This window comes from Myotis daubentonii, chromosome 15, assembly GCF_963259705.1.
Source record: "Myotis daubentonii chromosome 15, mMyoDau2.1, whole genome shotgun sequence".
In the NCBI taxonomy this organism is placed as follows: domain Eukaryota; kingdom Metazoa; phylum Chordata; class Mammalia; order Chiroptera; family Vespertilionidae; genus Myotis; species Myotis daubentonii.
In genome coordinates this window covers 40,694,324-40,714,254 of record NC_081854.1, presented here as the reverse complement: position 1 = coordinate 40,714,254, position 19,931 = coordinate 40,694,324, and the positions used below count along the sequence as shown (strand labels likewise).

The 19,931-nt window shown below is 56.0% G+C and overlaps 1 protein-coding gene across 5 annotated transcripts in view; it reads right to left on the bottom strand.

Moving 5' to 3' along the window:
* The window catches only part of BCAR1 (BCAR1 scaffold protein, Cas family member), a 34,644-nt gene extending 15,226 nt beyond the window's left edge, over nucleotides 1-19,418 (bottom strand). Inside the window, exon 1 of one of the 5 annotated variants that reach the window (XM_059667427.1) lies at nucleotides 19,232-19,418. In XM_059667427.1, coding sequence (XP_059523410.1) covers nucleotides 19,232-19,243 — 12 coding nt within the window. In that variant the 5' untranslated portion in view covers nucleotides 19,244-19,418. Of the gene's footprint in view, nucleotides 1-6,472; nucleotides 6,685-19,231 lie in introns of those variants that run through there. The other 4 variants (XM_059667428.1, XM_059667425.1, XM_059667426.1 and 1 more) reach the window with 4 other exon arrangements.
* Between the last annotated feature and the right edge of the window lie 513 nt (nucleotides 19,419-19,931).

The following is a 19,931-nucleotide window of genomic DNA, read 5'->3' as shown; positions in this document are numbered from 1 at the left end:
GGCCCCATCCCCATGCTGCCTTTAAGAAAAGTAAGTTTCCCAAATATGGTCTGCAGCCTGCTTCAGGGAATCACATCCCTTCAGAGGGCGGGACACACAGTCCCCCTCCCCCAGTGACCCCAGAACACAGAGCCACCCCACTGGGTCCCCCCAGCCCCTGCCCTGGTGACCACAGGAAGTGCCAGCAGAGTGAGTCACAGGAAAATTCCCCTCTGGCCCAGTCAGAGGGGGCGGGGTACAGACAGAGGGGACGGCCCCTAAGAGGCCCCTCACCTCTAAGGAGAAGGGCAGCTCAGGGAAGGCTGGCAGATGGGCCTCCGCCAGGTCCCACAGGTAGGGCTGGGCACTCAGGGAAGCTGAAGGGCTCTGCTCAGGGCAAGGTCCAGTGGGGGAGGGAGAAGGGAAAGCAGAGAGTCCATCAGGGCCCAAGAAACTACTGGGGACCTCCTGTGCAAGGGTGGCCAGCCCCCACCCCTCAGAGTGAGGTCCCCAACTGCGGCTGTAACTGTATGTTCTGGGGCGGCTGGAGCCAGGCTAGGAAGCACCTCTTGGGCTGGGCACGTGGCACTGGGTGCCTGGCACCAGGAGCTCCTTGCCTACGTCAGCTGGTGCCTCTGCCCAGAGCCCCAGAGGCAGCCTTCTGTAGCCTGGGCACTGCTGGCGCTGGAGCAATCCAGCTGGCCAACGACTCGCCCCTTTGGGTTTCTAAACCTCCCCAGCAGCTCCTGACACAAGCTCCTCCTTCCTTCTCTCTCAGTCACTCAGACCAGACCTGGGTGACCTCAGGAAGTCCCGTAGTCTCTCTGAGCACTCAGATCCCTGTTCGGGGTGACATAGGCCTAGTCCTAGCTTGATCAGGTCTTTATCCACATGGGCTTTACATTCCAGTGGGGCAGGGGGCAAGAGTACGGTGCCCAAAATAATGTAGGACAAGGCTACTGCATCTAGGGTAATCAGAGAGGGCCTCCCCAAGGAGGTGACACTTCAGATGACTCATGAAGAATGAAAACTAGGCAACCGTGAAACCAGCTGGGGAAGAGCATACTGGCAGCGGAGGGGCATGAGCCAAGGTACTGGAGCTGGGAGAGGCCAGAGGGGAAAGGGTTGTGGCCCTGGAGTGGCAGGCAGGCCAGGGCCAGGCACACTGTAGGATGAGTTGGGATGGTGCATGGAGAGCTTAGTAAATGCTATCCACATGGTGGCATCCCACCCACGGCAGGACAAGCCTCGCCCGAGCTCTGGGCGTGTTCCCCAGGACCCAGGGTCTTGCCCAGCTTGTTCTTACAAGGAGCCGGCTCCCGCAGAGCCTAGCTTTCCAGCCTCCCCTGCTTCTGGGACAATCAGGTGCTTCACCCCCGAGCTCACAAGAGGACACAGCTGTGATCTCTTGGAGGGGCATCCTGCCAGAGCACTATCACAGTCCTGGCAGACACTGCTGGCCATCTGTCTGCCCTGCCCTGCGTCTCTGGCCACCTCGCTCCTGCCTCTAGGAAACCTCTCCCTGTGTCCTCCTTCTTCAGGACATGACTAGGGTGTAGCCCCTTCAGGAAGGGTCCTGTGCCCCTCATTGGGCACCTGCTCACGGTCACCCCCACCTGGAAGTATTAATACATCCTGTTATTGCCCACTTCATGCCCCCTAACCTGGACACCCTCAGCATGGACTCCCCTCCCCTGCAAGAGCACCAGGCCGAGGATGGGTGGGCTCCGGCAGAAATCCTCCTGGCATGGAGTGCCTGGCCCTTCCTGGGAGCAGTGTGGCTTCACCTGAGAAAGCCAGGAAAGCCCTCTGGAGCTCGCTTACCCAAGAGGGAGGAAGCAGAGGAGAACCCCAGCCAGGTTGGTCCTCTGCTGAGCCTTGGATGCTGGTAGTCAAGAGTCTGCGTGAACTGCAGCTACCTGATGGGTATTCATGTCTCCCCCAGGGCTCCACCAGCTGCCTCCGGGACCTTAGATGCGCTCTGGGTAGCCCCAAGCCCCAAACCCGGTGCTTGGAGTGGTGGAGAGACACAATTGATGGGTTCCCAGTGACTACAACAATGATGGCCAGTGCTGATTCTGGCAGAGGCAGGGCTCTTTTGTACACTTCAATCGCCTCTTTTAACCCTATGAGACACTATGATTAATTACCCCCGCCTTACAGACAGGGAAACTGAAACACAGAACAGTTACTCGACTTGCCAGGCTCAGTCAGGGAGCAACAGAAGCGGATCTGGGCTGTGACAATGTGGCGCTGGTGGCTCCTAGGGTAATGCTCAGGTTCATGGGAGCCAAGAGTGGAAATTTCACAGGCCTTTTACTCCCTCCTATTCCCCACCTCCAAAACACACAGACACACACTCTCCAGCCCCCAGTGCAGAGCCTTGCACACAGCAGTCACTTGAGAAACACTAGTTCCCTTCATACCCAGAACCATCTCAACGTGAGCCAAGTTTATTTCTGGGATATTCTGTTTGCTTGTCTCAAGGAGTCTCAATGGCCAATGGACACAGGCCCAGTGCGTGTACCGACTGCAGTCTGCGCCCACTGGTCAGTGCCTGACCATCCCCTTGTCCTGCTCCTGTAGCCCCAGGCTGTAACCGAGCTCTGAGAGCAGTGCCTCTTCCCTTCCCAGACATCCCCACGCTCACATCCTTGGTGGAACTCTGGGACCAGCAGCGTTAGCTTCACTCCCCTAATACTCCCAGGGACAACCGAGTGGCCAGAATCTGGGTTCAAGTCCTCAGTGCTCTGCCAGCAGGGAACAAATGTGGGTGCGCCCCCGTTCTAGAGCCATCCCAAGGGGAGCATGGTTCCTGCCCTGCCTACCTCAGGGGCCTGAGGCTCAGCTCTATGCCTAACACTCAGCAGCCAGAGGACAGGTCTGTAGAATGAAGGATAAAAATCCACTGTCAGCAGCTCCCAGTAACAAGCCACGCCTGGCCTCGGCTGCAGTGGCAATAGCAGATGCCTTTGTGTCTAGGGCCAGCTCTGGCCGGAAGCAGGACCCTCCCCCAACCCTTGCTAGGGTGTCCCAGGCACTATCTCTAGGAGGCTGGGCAGAGGAGAGGTGAAAAGGGGAGGCCCTCCTTGCTGCAGGTCATGGCCTCTGCAGCCCCCAACATACCATGGATGGTGGGAACAGGCAGGACTCAGGCCAAAGCACCAAGAAGCCTGTGGGGAGGTATAAGGGCATAGCCAGCATACACCCTCTAGCCCATTCCAACTGCTGGCAGCTTGGGAACGGTCCTCAGCCCCCTTAGAATCAGTGGCTCAGTGATTGTGCATTGACCTGTGAACCAGGAGGTCATGGTTCCATTCCTGGTCAGGGCATATGCCCGGGATTTGGGCTTGATCCCTAGTGGGGGGCGAGCAGGAGGCAGTCGATCAATGATTCTCTCTCATCATTGTTGTTTCTATTTCTCTCTCCCTCTCCCTTCTTCTCTGAAATCAATAGAAACATATTAAAAAAAAAAAGAATCCTCACCACTGCCACCTCTCCCAGAGACTCAACCCAGGCTGGCAGACCCTAGACCAGCCGTGGGCAAACTACGGCCCGCAGGCCGGATCCGGCCCGTTTGAAATGAATAAAACTATTGAAAGAAAAGACCGTACCCTTTTATGTAATGATGTTTACTTTGAATTTATATTAGTTCACACAAACACTCCATCCATGCTTTTGTTCCGGCCCTCCAGTCCAGTTTAAGAACCCATTGTGGCCCTCGAGTCAAAAAGTTTGCCCACCCCTGCCCTAGACCTATACACTTAACACCCTGCTGCTCTTTCCCAGTCACTGGGGCCTGATGGGAGGAATCACAGGTCTCTCAGCAGAGGGCTCAACAAGAGGCTGACCTTTACTCCAAGGGCAGCACCAGAGTAGGGTAACTACTCCCAACCCCAGATTTGTCATCATGGAAGGCAGAGGCAGAAGGGACAGCACGGATTTCACTCCTTACAAGGCCCTGGATTCTCCACCTTGACATTTAAAACCCTGAGGATCCCTAGACAGTTTGACTCAGTGGATAGACTAGAGTGTCAGCCTGCAGACTGAATGGTCTGGTGTTTGATTCCAGTCAAGGACACGCCCAGGTTGAGACTTGATCCCCAGTAGGGGGCGTGCAGGAGACAGTCAATCAATGATTCCCTGTCATGAATGATGTTTCTATCTCTCTCTCCCTCTCCATTCCTCTCTGAAATCAGTAAAAATATATTTTTTAAAAAATTAAAATAAAAAAAATAAAACCTCGAAGCTCTGCCGCCTCCAGTTCTGAAAGAGAACTTTCAGCAGCCCTTCAAGCAGCACCTCTGCCTGAGCTGAAATGGAGGGGGACACGATGGCACCAGAAGTGTGGTATTCTAGCTTAAAAACAGCACCAAACGCCTGATTTCTAGGATACACAGTGGAGATGGGAGGGGAGATGGAGCCCTGCCCCTCCATCCTTTGTTCTCCTTTCACTCCAGGTCAGTACTTCACCCTGCTCCTCACCTAGAGAGGGGAGGGAGTTAGGGCCCAGCCCCACCTCCTTGAAGGGAGAGCACCCTGCAGCCCCTTATTGGGGCCTAGATCCCTATCCTCCACCCCACCCTCCAAGTCTCCTGGGTACACACCTGGCTGGTTCTTGTTGTGGGCTCCTAGGAGGCAGGGATGGAAGTTCTCTGAGTCCAGGAGAAAAGGGTTGTGGGACCTCCTAAAAACACTGGGCCTTGGTCCATGTTGCTCAGTGGTTAGAGCATTAGCCCACATACTGAAGGGTCACAGGTTTAATTCCAGGTCAAGGGTATATACCTGGGTTACAGGTTCAATTCCCACCTGGTCTTTGTACTGTTGTCATGCTCTGCTGGGGCCGCCAACTTGGTGGGGTTCCCCTGGCCCAGGGCTGTGCCTTTGTGGCCCCTTCCTAGGACCCAATGTTTTCTTTTTGGTTAACCTTTTTTGTTTGTAATCCTCACTCAAGGATATTTTTCCATTGATTTTTATTTTATTTAATTTATATATACTTTTTTTATTGATTTCAGAGAGGAAAGGAGAGGGAAAGATAAAAACATCAATGATGAGAATCATTGATCAGCTGCCTCCTGTATGCCCTCCACTAGGGATCAAGCCCACAACCCGGGCATGTGCCCTGACCAGGAATTGAACAGTGACCTCCTGGTTCATAGCCACCATTGATTTTTAAAAAGAGTGGAAGTGAGGGAGAGAGAGAAAATGATACAGGGAGGGAGAGGGGGAGAGAGAGACATCCATGTGTCTCGCTCACATCAACTGGTTGCCTCCCACCTGTGCCCAACACACTCCTGCTCCTGCAGCACCAAGCACACACCTGCTCTTCTAGGTCTGTCAGCCCTGTCTCCCTGACCCCCAACATCAGTTCTCCACCTGGGAAAGGAAATGGGCACTGAGGGCATGCCTCCCACCCGGGGGGGATGAGGAACATCTCCCCGCCTGGCTGAAGCCTGCATGCAGGGAAGCCCGGAGAGTGCCTTCCAGCGAGACCCTTCCTCATGGTAGGGGTGTGGGAAAGGTAACTCCGTGTTCTCAAGACGGATGAAGCCCCAACATCTCCCCTAGCTCTAATCCGCCCACTCTCCCCGCCCATCTCCAGCCCTCAGCAAATCTGTTTCTCGGACTCCCTCAAACTGCAAGGAGAGGCTGAAAGCCTGGACTACTGACACTCAAAAAGCAGTCCGCCCTACGCCCTCAACCACGGAGGCTGGCACCCCCGGGTGGCAGTGCAGCCCACCACTAGGATCCGGTTTTTGCAATCAGGTAGGTAAAGGTCAGGAAGCGCCTGTCCCCAGTCCCGGAATCCAGCGCGGGCGGGCAGGCCGGGGTGAATCATTAACCGGCCCCAGCCTGGCGCTCCTGGCGGCACCCGACATCTCCGCAGACACCACGCACTTGCTAGCCCAAATCTCGATCCCTAACCTGGGGGAGGGACACTCCAAAACACACAGATGGACTGATGGACGGACGGACCCCCACCACCTCCTGGTCAAGCCTCCTGGAAGATCACGGTCTGAGGGACCTCGGCCCCCTCCTCATAGTCGAGGAAACTGAAGCCATGGTTCCAAGGCCCAAGGTCACCCAGAAGGCGGTGGCCGGCAGGGGGGTGGGGGTGGTGGGGGGGGGAGAGCGGGCCTCCCGCCAGCAACTTTCCCGGATCCAGGAACTTTCCTGCCGGCCAGCAGCCCCAGAGTCCAGGCCAGGGCTCCTTCCAACGCCCCCAGAGCGCGCAGGCTCTGGGATCCCCATTCATCGTCTCCAGGCGCTCGGGCCATGGTGTGAGGTGGGTCCGGACTTCGGAACACAGCCTGGTTGCGCCCCCGCGGAAGCTCCAGTGGCCGGCAGTTCCCAGGACTCGCAGATTCGGCAGGAAATGCCGCTCGCTTAACTCTCCCATCTGGGCCTGCCCCAGACAGGGCAGTCTCCTCTAAGAGTACGCGGACTCCAGCCGGACAGGGCGTGAGTACCCCACCCCGGCCGCCACACTCACCAGGTAATTCATTGTGTCCAGCTGGCCTGCCTGGGGCCCCAGCTCCCCGCAGGGACGCACACCGAGCTGCCCGCGCCACACGCCCCGCCCTGAACGTGCCACAGGCGCCCAGGTCCAGGTCCGGCCCAGGTCCAGGTCCGGCTGCCGCTGCCACCACGCCTGCTGCCGCTGCCGCCACCCAGAGCGGGGTCCCCTCTCGCTCCGCCCGCTGCGGGCCAGCCTAGCCCGGCTCCCGGCATTCCCAGCCGTGCACGCCCATTGGCCGCTGTGGCTCCCCATGCAAATGAACTGCCTGCCCACAGGGCGCGGGCACGAGCGGGAGTGCACGGGCACGCGCGCCGCCCAGTGAACCAACCCCCACCCTCTACCAGCGCCACGCTAAGCTCTAAGTGCTGCCGGCCAAATGCCAGGCTTTAAGCCTAGTACACCGATATTTCCTTTTCTCCATCCAAATGCACGTCCCCAACCTATACCTTTGGAGAGAATGCGTCCCTCCTCAAAGGCTTTAGTCTCAAAGCCAATGCCGCCTCTTCTGGGCAGACTACTGATTGCCCTTTTTCTCTTCTTGCTCCCCCCCCCCCTTTCTCCTTGTACTTCTGCAGCTTTTGAGGTTCCAGCCTCAAGTTGACTTATGCCTTCCCCGTGTACCAACCCGGGGGGCATCCCACGATGTCCTTCATGCCCTCATGCTCGGAGGTAATCTGAATCTGGAGGTAAAGGGGAGGGGGTCGCCCCAGCTGGCAGAAACTAATAACCACCATGGCAGGGACTCAGGTCATGCCTACCATGTAAGAGCCCAAGGAAATGAAGACTTAAGACAGGAAGGTTGGTAACTGAGAGGGTGTGGAGCCTGAGCTCATCCGGTTCTACCAGACTGTTCGAGGCTCCAGTCCATTCATGGACAAGGAGCTCACCATCTCTCACCTTCTCCACTTAACTGAATCCAGCCTCCCTGAAGCATGCTCCCCCTCCCCCAAGGTCTCAGGCCTGCCCTAGGAGCTCTGACCTCATCCCAATCCCTTTGTCAGCCCTGTCCAGGCCTAACACACTAGCCCAACAGCTCATCTGTTTCAGCAACATGGTAGGGGTCTGCAGGTAATGAGAGAGAAGGAAGAGCCACTACCATCACCAGTGGGAAACTAAGTGGAAAGCATCTTGGTTCTCCTGAGTCCCTACTCCCTAGGCTGCAGGTCACTGACTGTCACCTCACACAGCAGATCCAGGGTGTGCCCGTCCCTGAGCTTGGTTCAGGCTTGCACAGTGGCCTACAGGGAGATCTAGGATGGACCCTACTCCAGAACCGGTCAGTTTGGTGTCTTATTCCTGGATCCTCAGACAGGCAACATCCTGGGCCACTTACTAAGTATGCAGACACCATCAGGCAGCTCGCAGTGCCAGGGAAACAGTGGGGCAGACTCAGCTTTGCCCTGCAGAGAACCCTGAGGCATGGCCTATAAAATATATATAAAGACAATATATATCCACAGCTATCCCTCCACCCGACACACACACCTGACACCCAGGCCAGGTGTACCACTATGGGCAAGCCCTTTCCTATATGTAAAATGAAGAGGCTGAACTAAGGCAGCCCAAGTCTGGCTGGTCATGGGTCCCCTGCAGAGCTTGTTAAAAAACATATTCCCAGGTCACCCCTCCAGAAAAAACATGTGGGGGAACCTGAGCATCTGCATTTCCTCAAAGCTTCTTGGGGAACCACCAGACAGAACTCACAGCCTAAGGGGTGGGTAAGGAACAGTGGGATTTGGACACAATGGGACCCAGAGTCCTCCAGGAGCAAAACAAATGGGTACCACCCTATGCCCTCCCCAAGAAAGGCCCCCTCGCCACCCTCAAAACAGCCCACTTCCCCACAGAAGAAGAGCCAGCTCTCAGAGAAACACTGCCTAGAGCAGTGGTCGCCAACCAGTGGGTCTGTGAGGTCCAAAAGGTTGGCGACAGCTGGCCTAGGGCATCCTCTCCTGTGTATTCCCAATGGCTATGTCCCAAAGTCAGACAAGAAGCTGTGGCCTCCCCTAAGCCCTGACCCCATTCCCAGGTTCCAAGGGAGCAGATCGAAGCCAACTGGGTCATGCATTAACATTTGTCTGGAGGGAGTCCTTAGGTTTATCCCAGGTCACCAATCCTGTGGGGTGAGAGGTGGGGAGCAGGCCTCACAGCCAGGCCTGTCCTGCAGGCAGGAGGTCTCTGCAGGGATAGGCTGGGACACCAAAGTCCTGGCCCGCAGCTCTGTCCTAGATGGCTTAGGGAGAGAGGAGGTGGCTGGCTGGGAACAAGGGAACAGGAAAAAGAGACCCTCTAGTCTCTGGGGCTGGATTAAAGCAGCTCCGGGGGCGGGGTTGCTGGGGGGGGGGGTAGGTGGGGGAAGGGAACCCAGCTCAGGCTCAGGCATTTCAAAAATTTGCTCCTTTTCCACTTAAACTCCCTCCCCCCAGCCTGTGCCTCCCAGAATGGCATTTCCGCTTTGGAATCAAGGCCCTAGGATCCGTGCCGACTGTACAAGACGGAGGGGAAGAGGAATGCCCCTTCCCAGGCCTATGTGGGAGGGACATGGAGGACAGGACCCACTGGGCAGGCTATGATTGGGGTGTATCGTGTATAGGGGAGCAGACCCTCCTGGGCTGACAGCCTCCGTGGGGCCCTGAGCCAAGGTTCTATGATCACATGCTCATTTCATGCCCACAGCAATTCTGCAAAACAGGCTTCACAACTGGCCCCATTTTCCAGATGAAGAGGTTAAGACCCAGTTTACAGCCCCTTTGCCCCAGACCCTACCTAAGTGGGAAGAAGAACTTGGGACCCAGCTCCCATTCTCTGGGTTTTCCGGGTCTTATTCTGCAGGTCAGACCCACTGCACTATGAACAATTCTTGCTTTAGGCTCAACAATGTCTGTTGCAGCATTTATAACTGTAAACAAAGGGGTGGGGCATCACCTAAATGACCAACTATAGGGGACAGGTGAGGCAACCACAGCCTCAATGGAATATTGTGCAGCTACAGGATGGCCTCTTTCAAAGACCCAAAGCAAACAAGACCATGTTTATGACAATGGGAAGTGAAGAGCATGGACTCAAATGGCTTGCACGGTGATGCAGCAGCCCTTCCCCTCCTAAAGCTTTGGTCTTCCCAGCAGCACCGAAGGGAGGCTGGATGGATCAGCGGATGGCTGACTCTCAGAGCAACAGCAGGAAAGGATTTCCTGAGACCGGAGGTGAGTGCTGCCAGCCCCAGGGACAGGAAGAAATGATATATCTGGAGGGCCACGAGTATCGAATTCAGCCTTCCCTCTGGGCTGGCCACTCACCTTGGCAAGCTCAAAACCAGCCTTCGAGCTGGAGCCAGCTCTGCCTGGGTGAGGGTGTCAAGGGACCCCTGTTGGTGGCCTGAAGAAGAGATGAGCCCAGTTGCATCAAGAACTGCCTTCTAAACACACAGCCCAGACACGGTCCTCACTGCCACGCTGAGGGCCAGGACAGAGCTACCACTACCCAGAGGTTCAGAGAGGGGTAGGGCCTGGCCCAGGTCCTACTGCCAGGAAGCGGCAAAACTACACCCATAACCTACCTACCCAGGCGTGTCCCCATGGAAAAACACCCAGGTGATCCCAGACAGAGCAGAGTAAGCACTTTTAGGGCGGGTGTTAGAGCTGTCAGTTATAAGAGCTTTCCTATCCTCCACTGACCTTTGAGGGTGGAGTAACCAACCAGGCAGTTCATTTGTCATTACAGTGGTGATTCTGACTGTGGGGAGGTGGGCGGGCCCCACAGCCTGGAGCCAAATCTCTCCCCAGTTACCTCCACTGGGGCAGGGAGGCTCTGGTCCTCAGCCTGCCATTCCCTTCTGCATCCCCCAGGCCAGTCCCAGAGATGTGGGTGCAGGGGCAGGGCCAGGACAAAAGGTGTGAGGATGGAGTGATCAGGTGCAGGGACAAAGTGAGGGATGGGGAGGGGGCCTCGGTTTGGGCAGAAGACAGACTGGCTTCCCAGATCCAGGCCTGGGTTCCAGAAAATCCAATGCCCTCACCTTCCTGCACTTTCTTCCCTCCACACTCTGGCTGTTTCAAGGAACTGGAAGAAGCAGCATTCTCTCCTAATTCTGTTAACTGCTTTTCTAATTTGAAAATTAAAGCTCAGCAGGGGAACCTATAGGGAAGTGCCTGCTTCAGAAAGGGGCCCAGGGTCTCTCTGCCCAACTCAGGGTGCTGACTCTGGTACTCTCAGTCCCCCTTTCTCCTCTGCAGCCCCCTCTTCCACTCTCTAGGTGGGGGACCTTCCTGGGTGCTGTCAGGCAGGTGGGAGCTCTCCTAATGAGAAGGTTGGGGCCTGGGTGCACTTGCCCTTCTCCTTGGCACTGGGACACATGCCTGGCGTCCTCCCCTCAATACTGCCTGGAGGGTGAATCAGGCTGGCAGAAGAAACAGGGGTGGGGAAGACAGAGGCTGGGTTCTGGCTGAAGGAAAGGAGGGTGGGAGCAGGTGGGACACAGAGATAAGCCCGTCCTCAGGGAGAAAGCTTAGCTGCTGGTGGCCGCTGGGCTTGGGGTGACAGCCTGGGCAGGCAGGGACAGGGTGTGGTCAAGAAGCCGGCCCCAGCCCTCCATCTGCTCTTGCTTCTCCCCATAGCAACCAGCCCAGCACATCAGGGCAGTCAGAGGCGGGTGACTTCACATGCCATCTGCTGTCTCCTCACCCCCGAGCCTGCTTGTGTAGGAGCAGAGGTACCCACACCCACAGAGACCCACAGAGATGTGCAGAGGGTGGAACAGTGCTGCCCAGCCACACAGCTGGGATAGGGGGTCAGGGAGCCAGTATTGTCACAGGAGGGGACTCTGAGGACTCGGGGAGCACTGGGGTGAGCATATAGGAAGGAATGGATACAGAGTTAAGGCTGCCACTGGGAAGGCACTGTTTTGTTCTCCCTTCTCAGGCCACACTGTGGAGCATCCCACCTGAGCCTGCTCCACCTACAGAGAAAGGCTCCGTTTGCCCCAGGAGACATTAAAGATCCCAGACCCTCAGCCCATCAAGCAGCTTTCAGAGCCTCGGTTTGTGAGTTTGTTAAGTGTAACCCAGTGATTCCCAACTGGAGCCACACGCCTCAAGGTGGGGGGCAATTTGAGAATAAATTATTAACAGTGAATTTTTTTCATTTCTTATGGTTCTAGGGGCCTCATATACAGTATATAAATATATATTGTGACATATTTATGCATTTCAGTTCTCTGTTATGTTTTTTGAAACTTTATTTGCTATTTTTTCATCACTTCATATTATTATTTTTTAACAATTTCTTAATGATTTCTTCCTCAGTACTTCAACTGTCCTTTTGTTCTTTTATTTTTCTCTTTCATGGATGCCATGTTCTTTGGAAGCTTGTTTAGATCAAGTTAATGGTCTTTTAGGCTTCCTCCACATGAACAGGAGTTCACTTTTTGAATAACAAGAATTAGTATAGTCACAAGGGGGACATCAGGATTTTAGAGATGCTTAGGTGGAGTGTGGCCACAAAAAGATTGGGAACCACTGGTTAACCATCGCCAGCAGCCCTGCCGATCACCAGGCCACCAGACTGAGGCATGTGCATGGTGCACAGTGGCACCCTGGTGTCAGCAGCACAGCCCCCCCCTGCCCATCACATACCAGACCCATCCTGCCAGGCACCAGGGGGCAGGGGTGTTCTCCACTCAGCCCTTCTCTCCCAGCCCCTGCTCGGACGCCCTGAGCTTCCCCTAATCCAGCGGTTTTCAACCTGTGGGTCTCGACCCCTTTGGGGGTCGAACAACCCTTTCACAGGGGTCGCCTAAGACCATCGGAAAAACACATATATAATTACATATTGTTTTTGTGATTAATCACTATGCTTTAATTATGTTCAATTTGTAACAATGAAAATACATCCTGCATATCAGATATTGACATTACGATTCATAACGGTAGCAAAATGACAGTTATGAAGTAGCAATGAAAATAATTTTATGGTTGGGGGTCACCACAACATGAGGAACTGTATTAAAGGGTCGCGGCATTAGGAAGGTTGAGAACCACTGCCCTAGTCCCTGAACTATAAGAATAAAACCACAAGGGAGGCTCTGAGATAGAATCTTTCTGCTGAGCCCTGTTGCCCCAGATCCACAGCCGATGCAGGGGGTGGTGGGCAGGGTCTCCCGCGGGTGTGTGGGGGTGGGGGTGGCTGGGTGCAGGCTCTGTCACATCATTAGTGTGCTGGTCATTCCTCTCACTAGCATATTGCTGCCTGGACACGCATCCAGGCCTCTGGTTTGGGGGGTGTGGAGGGGGGGGGGGAGGCATTAAAAAGGGAGCAGGGGTCTGGAGGAGAAGAGCAGAGAGCAGAGGGATGGCAGTGAGGACTATTTTATACAAAGTGCCTGGGGCAGCGGGGAGGGCCTCTCTGAGGAGGTGGCATTTGAGTAGATATGTAAATCTTTTGCTAAGGCTTATTAAGCAGAAAAAAAGTAACAGTAAAGATTTGTAAAAATAGCACAGGCATGCCAACTCCCTCAGTGTGAAGAGCAGAGTCTGAAGTGTTAGGGACACAGGGAATGGCTCCCAAGCAATCCTCCCACCCCCCACCTGGGCTTCTTGAGTGGTGGGGTCTCTACGGGGCTGGGCCTCCCAGAGTTGAAGCAGAAGCAGCCAGGAGTATCTACCTGTTGGGGTATCCTGGCAGGCAGCCAGGGATAAAGAGGAGTAGGGACAGGGTGTGGTCAAGAAGCCGGGGGAGGGATTCAGTCAGCTCCAGGGAGGCCTCCATCCTCTCCTACCTCCTGCTCTCCTAGAAGCCTCTTCCCACCAGGGTCTCTGGAGTGGAAATGGGCCCAGGAGGAACACAGGTAACTCAAAAACCTAAGGTGCTTCCCCCCACAGGCAATCTGGGACGAGGGTTTCCAAACTCAGACACCTGAGGAGGGCTGTGAACAGAAAGGTGTTCACACCACTTTCTGAACAAGCACAGAGCAGGGGATCCAGGATTTGGTGGCACAGACAAACTCCCTGGCCATGCCTCAAGGCACACATAAGTGGATATCAGGTTTTGTAAAATACTGACAACACTAGTGTTTCAGGACTTAAAAATACACAGCATACAAAAATTAGAGGCAGATATTGATCAGCAAGAGAATGGACAAATATATAAATTCATATTCATAAATGGAACACAACTGGGATAGGTGCATCAGGGAGCCAGCAACAAAAAGAGAACTTCTACACAACACGTGGATGAAAATCTCAAAACCACTATGCTGAATGAGAGAAGCCAGACCCCAAAGAGTACATACTATATGCTTCCACTTATATAAAGTTCAAGAACAGGTGAATCTAAGCCATGATGAGAGAAGTCAGAATATTGGCCACCTTACAGGGGACGGGGGACACTTGACTATAAAGTAATACTTACAGCCCTGGCTGGTGTGGCTCAGTTAGTTGGAGCATCGTTGAATACTCCAAAAGGTTGCGGGTTCAATTCCCAGCCAGGGCACATGCCTAAGTTTCGGCTCTGATCCGATGGGATATGTACGATGTTTCTCTCTCTCTCCCCCTTCCTCTCTCTAAAATCAGTAAGCATATCCTCAGGGGAGAATTTTAAAAAAGGGATACTTGCAAACTTTCTGAGATGATGGAGACATTACCTTGATTTGATTGTTACATGGGTTCTACATTAGTCAAAACTCATCCAACTGTATAGCTAACATCTGTCCATTTCACTACATGGAAAATCTACCTTGGTAGAAGAGTTTCAACTGGTAAAAATAAAACAAAGCACAGAGGAAAAAATACATAGAATTAAGGATACCAAAAATAGGTAATGCAACCCTGAACCCATCCGACTGCCAGGGAGCTTAAAGGTAAATTTGTATGCCTATCTTCCCCATACACTACATAGCTTCTGGATCTTTTGATGACCCCAGACTATTTGTGTCCTTCACTATAATCTGCTTCAAATCCTTCTTGGAACTTAGTGGGGTTTAAATAATATAAAATGACTGAAAAGCCTTCTCAGCCTCTAATCTCCCTTAGAGAAGGGATTAATCTTAGAGCCAAACCTTGTGACCATCTCTCCTGCCAGAGTGGGCATCCACTGCCACCTCTCCTGAGGTCCCCAACATGTCTCCAGCTCTTTTTCCTTTTCTTAAAGAGAGGAGACACTGGCCCAGCACAGTGACTAAGAGTAAGCTGAAGAAACGTTGGGTGTGAGGAGGACGCAGGCAAAGCAAGCAGCTGTAAGGAAGCCAGGTCTAGGCTGGGGAGGACAAGGAGCACAGAGAGGAGAGGGAAATCGACAGGTGCAGGTGCAGCGGATCTTAGGGAGCACAAACTTATGCCCAGGGTGGGAAGTGGGGGTCAGTAGGTGCCACCATCACAGCCTGGCGGCCCACCTGTCTCACTTACAGGCATGAGCCCCTCCATTAAGGTACTGGAACCCACTTCACCGGTGCTCTCCTTCCCACCAACGGCCCTCTTACTGCAGGTTGCTGCAGACCACATCTGAGGCCAGGCCTGCACTCTGAGCCTACTCCTGGAGCACTCAGGGCAGGCCATCCACCGGCAGTTCACTCTGTCGGTGGGGTGAGATCAAGCAAGGCCCACCCATGGCTTATCCAAGGCTTAAAAGGAAGGGGTCCTGCAGGCAGGCGGGGGCAGGGGAGAGGCCAAGGTCATCCCACCAATAAGGCCTTGGTGGGAACCACACCAACCATCAGAAAGGGGCACTGGAGGCAGACTGGGGCAGGCCATGGAGAATCGTGCTGGAGCCAGAAGTGGGTCTTGGTCACTGCACCAGCCAGCAGTGGCAGGATAAAGATGATAACCTCAACAATAGTAGCTGCTATGACTGATTAGCCTCTTAGTAAGTGCTTTCTGCAACCCTTGCCAAGTTCTCACAAAACCACAGGAGCTCAGCGCAGTTCACATTTCCATAATACAGAGGAGACAACAGGCTCAGAAACTCACTCGAGGTATAGATGACACAGCACCATTCGTTCCAGAGCTCTTGCTCTCAAGCCACTGAGTATCCTCCCCAACTAGAGCAACCTCTCTGGGAACCCCACTCAGCCTTCCCAACAAGGCTCCGGGACAGCAGCTGAAATGCCAGCTCTCTGCACAAGGACACAGCCACCTGTCTGTGGGGCCTCCTCAGTGCTCCCAGGGCCACATCCTTGGCAGGCAGTCAGGGCAAGCTGGGGCAGAGGCAGAGAGAGAGGAGCCGAGCAGGCCTGGATCCTACACCAAGGAAGCCTGCTGTCTGGTGAGGGAACCCGATAGCAACCAAACAACCCCAACAATAAAGGCATAATCACAGATGGGGATCCCAGAGGGCTTCCCAGGGCAATGCCTTCAGCTTGAGCACTCAAGAGTGAGCAGGGCGACCTGGTGAGCAAGGCTGCGCTGGAGATCACTCGCTGCAGAGGGAGGGCCGCGCAGAGCCAAGGCCAAGTAGGGAGAGGGGATGTGGCAGGAAGGGCATGCCTTGTGCTCTGGAGACTGAATGAGGACTTTGGACCGGGACACTGCCTCTTCCCACCGTCCTCTTCTGAGCCATCCTACCAGGCTCCAGTTGTCCACAGCCTGGCTGCCAGGCCGGTGCCTCCTCACTCCCGGCCAGCTCCCCAGTCACAGCACTGGCTGGCACAGAGCCAGGCACGAGGGGCCCCGGGATCACCGGTGGAGGTTCAGCCAGGTGCCAGCCCGGCCCACTGATCTCCATCAACCACTACTGGGGCTGCACAGGGCTAGACCCACCCTGCTGCACAGCCCTGGGCAAGCTGCCTCGTCTCCCAGGGGTGCCGAAGGGGTTACACGAACTCATGCTTGGAAAGCCACAAGCAGAGGGTCGGTCTCTCAGCAGACTTGGCCTCTGTGGACAGCTCAACACGCCACAACCCCCACAATTAGAGAGGCCTTGCAGGATGATGCTCACTTTCTAGCGCTGGATCCTGCCAAACTTTGTTCCCACCCTGGCTCTTTCTCTCAGTGGCCATGCGACCTTGGCAAGACACAGGTCCCGCCTGAGCCTGTGAAGCCCTGAGCCCAGCACCTGGCACACAGGTCACTCTCCACATGTCAGCACCTTCACTCCTTGAAAGAATCCAAAAGGAACAGAGGAGGGGCTGGAATGGCTGAGCCCATTTCACAGGCAAAAAACAAGAGTCAGGAACAGACAGCAGGGAATTTCTCTACAAGCTGGAAGTTGGCCTCTCGCCAGACAGTGCCAGGGGGCAGTCAACACCTTGTCACTCCTAAACCCTGATCATGCCAGTGCCTGCCAGAGGGTCTGAGGTGGGTGGCACAGTCGTCTTCCTTACAAATGCTTCCTGCCTCCCTAGAGGCAAGAGACCAGCCTGGGGCACCCAGTGGCTATGCTAAAGAGGAAGGCAGATGTCACAGCCCAAGCCTGAAGTGTCTCCAGGTGGAACTCAGAGTCCAGGAAGGAGCACTGCACAGGGAGTCAGAAGGACCCTGTGTGCCTTTCCCTCTCTGGGATCCAGACCCTGTGCGGGTCAAATGACAGTGAGACCAGCTGACCCCTGGAGGGTCCTCCTGCTCTAACACTCAGTAAGTCACTCCTGGCTCAACCAGCCCATCCCAGCCTCTTCTCTCGCCCTCATCACCTCCCGTTTCATTCTGAAGCATCTTGTAATTTCCGTGGGCCAAAGTGCCTGCGTCAGCCATCCAGGAAAAGACTGCCCAAATGAACGGGTGTACTTAAAACCCAAATGTGTCCATGAGTACCACATGGGAAGTCACCATTCTGGGTTCCAAGAGCAGGGCTTGAGCAAGCTGCTTGCCTGGAAGCCTTCAAGGGGCCTCACCACTTAACCAGCACATGAAAGCAATTTTCCGAACATTTCATGGCTGCTCCGAAAATGAATTCCTCCTCCCAGCCCCACCAGCTTACACATTTCCCAAGGTCCCAGCAGAGAGCCAGGGTGATCTGACAGCCCTGCCACACAGGGGACGGAGGGTGAGACCCCTGCCAACCCCTGCAGAGTCCCTGGGGGCTGTGGCTGCGGACAGGTGGGTGGGAAGTGACTTGGAGCTGGCAACAGTGTGGACAGGCCAAGCAGACCTTGGCTGCAGGTCTTCACAGCAGTGGCCACAGCAGTGCCGGTCTATCCAAGTCATAGCCAGGCCCTGGCCTTGCTGCCATCCCTCTCTTGTTACAGATGGGTCCGCCGAGGTACCCAGCCCAGGAAGGCTGCCCAAACTCCTGTAAGGCAAGGGGTCTGGGTGCCATCCTCTGCTGTGACTGGACAACTAAACCAAATCAAGGGCAGACCTCCCACATGGAGGCCCATCCAGGCTCTGAGTGACCCGAGTCCCCTTTCCTAAGACCTAGGCCCTCAAACAGGCTCAGGTGGTCTGCCTAGTCCCCCCGGCCAGCGCCCACAGGGTCAGGGCAGGGCTCCAGAAAAGACCCAGAGCCTTGCAGGAAAGCAGAGCAGGAGGGAAGGGCATGGCAGGCATTTTCCATCTTTCTTTCTTTTGATGAGGCAATTATGCTCTGAACCAGAATAAATAGGGGGTGGGGGTGTTCACATCAGCACTGCCTGGAAGCCCTAATTTCTTCATCTGCAACTCTGCATTACCACGTCTGGAGGCGGGCAGGAGTTGGGATCTTTAATTCCATAATAACAATGCTTTGCACTTACACAGCATCTCTCCTCCAGTAATCTCTATGGTGGTTAATTATGAGGCCACTTGCCCGGCCAGGAAGCCCCAACTGTCTGCTCCACCATAAGGATGGGGTCCCCCAGGTGAGGAGCAGTTCCAGAAACAAGGCCAGGTGAACTGGCATTCCGGCCCATTGCCCCAGCTGTCAGAGGGAAAAGCCCTGACTCAGGGAAACAATGGCTGGAGGCCACAGCTTTCCAGCCTGCAGAGAGCACCCGTTCTGTGGAGGACTCTGGGTGTTGGCCCCACCTCAGCCCGTCCATCTGTAAAGCAGGCTGGGGCCTGCACCTGGGCGGGGTGCCTGGGGGTGGCTAGCATCACTTGCCACCTTCAGAAGGGGGGGGGTCCAGATGCTTCCAGATGCGCTGGCCTGAGTGTGGAGCTTCGGCCTGGAGGCTGCCCAAGCTCGTCTGCTGGGCCAGGAAGAGGGAGTGTCAGGAGAGAAGAGGAGCCCCAAGGTGGGGAGAAAGGAAGGGAACTGGCCCTGTGCCCTTGGGGGTTCGGCGGCAGAAGAGAACTTCCCAGGAAAGTGAGCGCATCAGGCGATGGGGGAGAAGGGGGGAGGGGCTGGCACAGAACCCCACCCAGCCAAGCCGTCCTGGGGGACGGTGTCTCGGGAGAGGTCCAGGCCGGCGCCGGGCCTGGCCATCCCGGGAGGTCCCCGGAGCACAGCAGGGCAGCCAACCACAGACCCCCCCTCACCGGCCCCACGGTCCTGGCCTCCTGGTGCGAGTCCTGGAGGGCAGCAAGGGCCCCTCCTGACCAGGCTGTCTCAGGGGTCCCCGGGGGCCAACAAAGACCCTGCTAACCCGGCCGCCTGGGTCTCTCTCGAGGGCACTGCACGTACCCACGGGCTGGCACTCCAGGAGGAGGATGGAAAGAAAGGCAGGGACAGAGAGGCCGGCTTGGGGAGCCGCCCCAAGGTGCCCCCACACCCCGTCCCGAGAAAGCCCGAGTCGGAGCCGCCCCCATCCGGGAGCCGCCGCGCATTAGGCCCGCCGCGGGCGGCGCGAGGTCGCAGGCCGGTCCGGCCGGCGCGGGGTCCGGTACTCACCGGCACGGACATCTTGGCCGCCCTCCCGGGCCGGGGGAGACAGCGGGGCCGGGGGCAGCGGCGCCGGCAGGCTGCGGGTCCGGTCCGCCTGCCGCTCACAGCGCCGGCGCGGGGTCCCGCTCTCTGGGCGCCCGTGGGTCCTGCGCGCTCCCGGCGGCCGGACTGTCCGGCGGCTCCAGCCCACGCAGCGCATGCGCCTCGCGTGCCACACCCCTCCTCCCGGCTCCTCCGCCAGGGCCGTGTTAAAGGCAAGGACCACAGACCCAGGCATTTTTTCTGTCGGCCCAACGAGGCTCAGAGGCTCGGTCACCACCCTTTACCCACCTTTCACTTCGCGAGTCATTTCCAATCGCACCATCTCCTGTTTGCCCACCCGGTTCTGGAGATCAGAACCCTCACCCCCCACGTTGCCCAGCCCAGGGTACTGGGCGCCTGCCCGGTGGTCTGGCCGGGCTCCCAGGCCTTGTGTATGTCAGCAGAGCAGGGCTCCTAGAAACCCTTCTCACCGCCCAGATGAGAGCCCAGAGACCCAGGTAACCCCCATCGGCCGCCCAGGGCTCTTCCGCTCTGCGCTCCCCGCAGTTCCTCGCCCAGGGACTGTGTGGGGAGGATGAGTGAGCACCAAGGCCAAGGTTCCGGTGGCCAGGGCAGTGTCTGGGAGGGTCAGCACGGGAGCCCACCCAGAGGAGGAAAGGCAGAG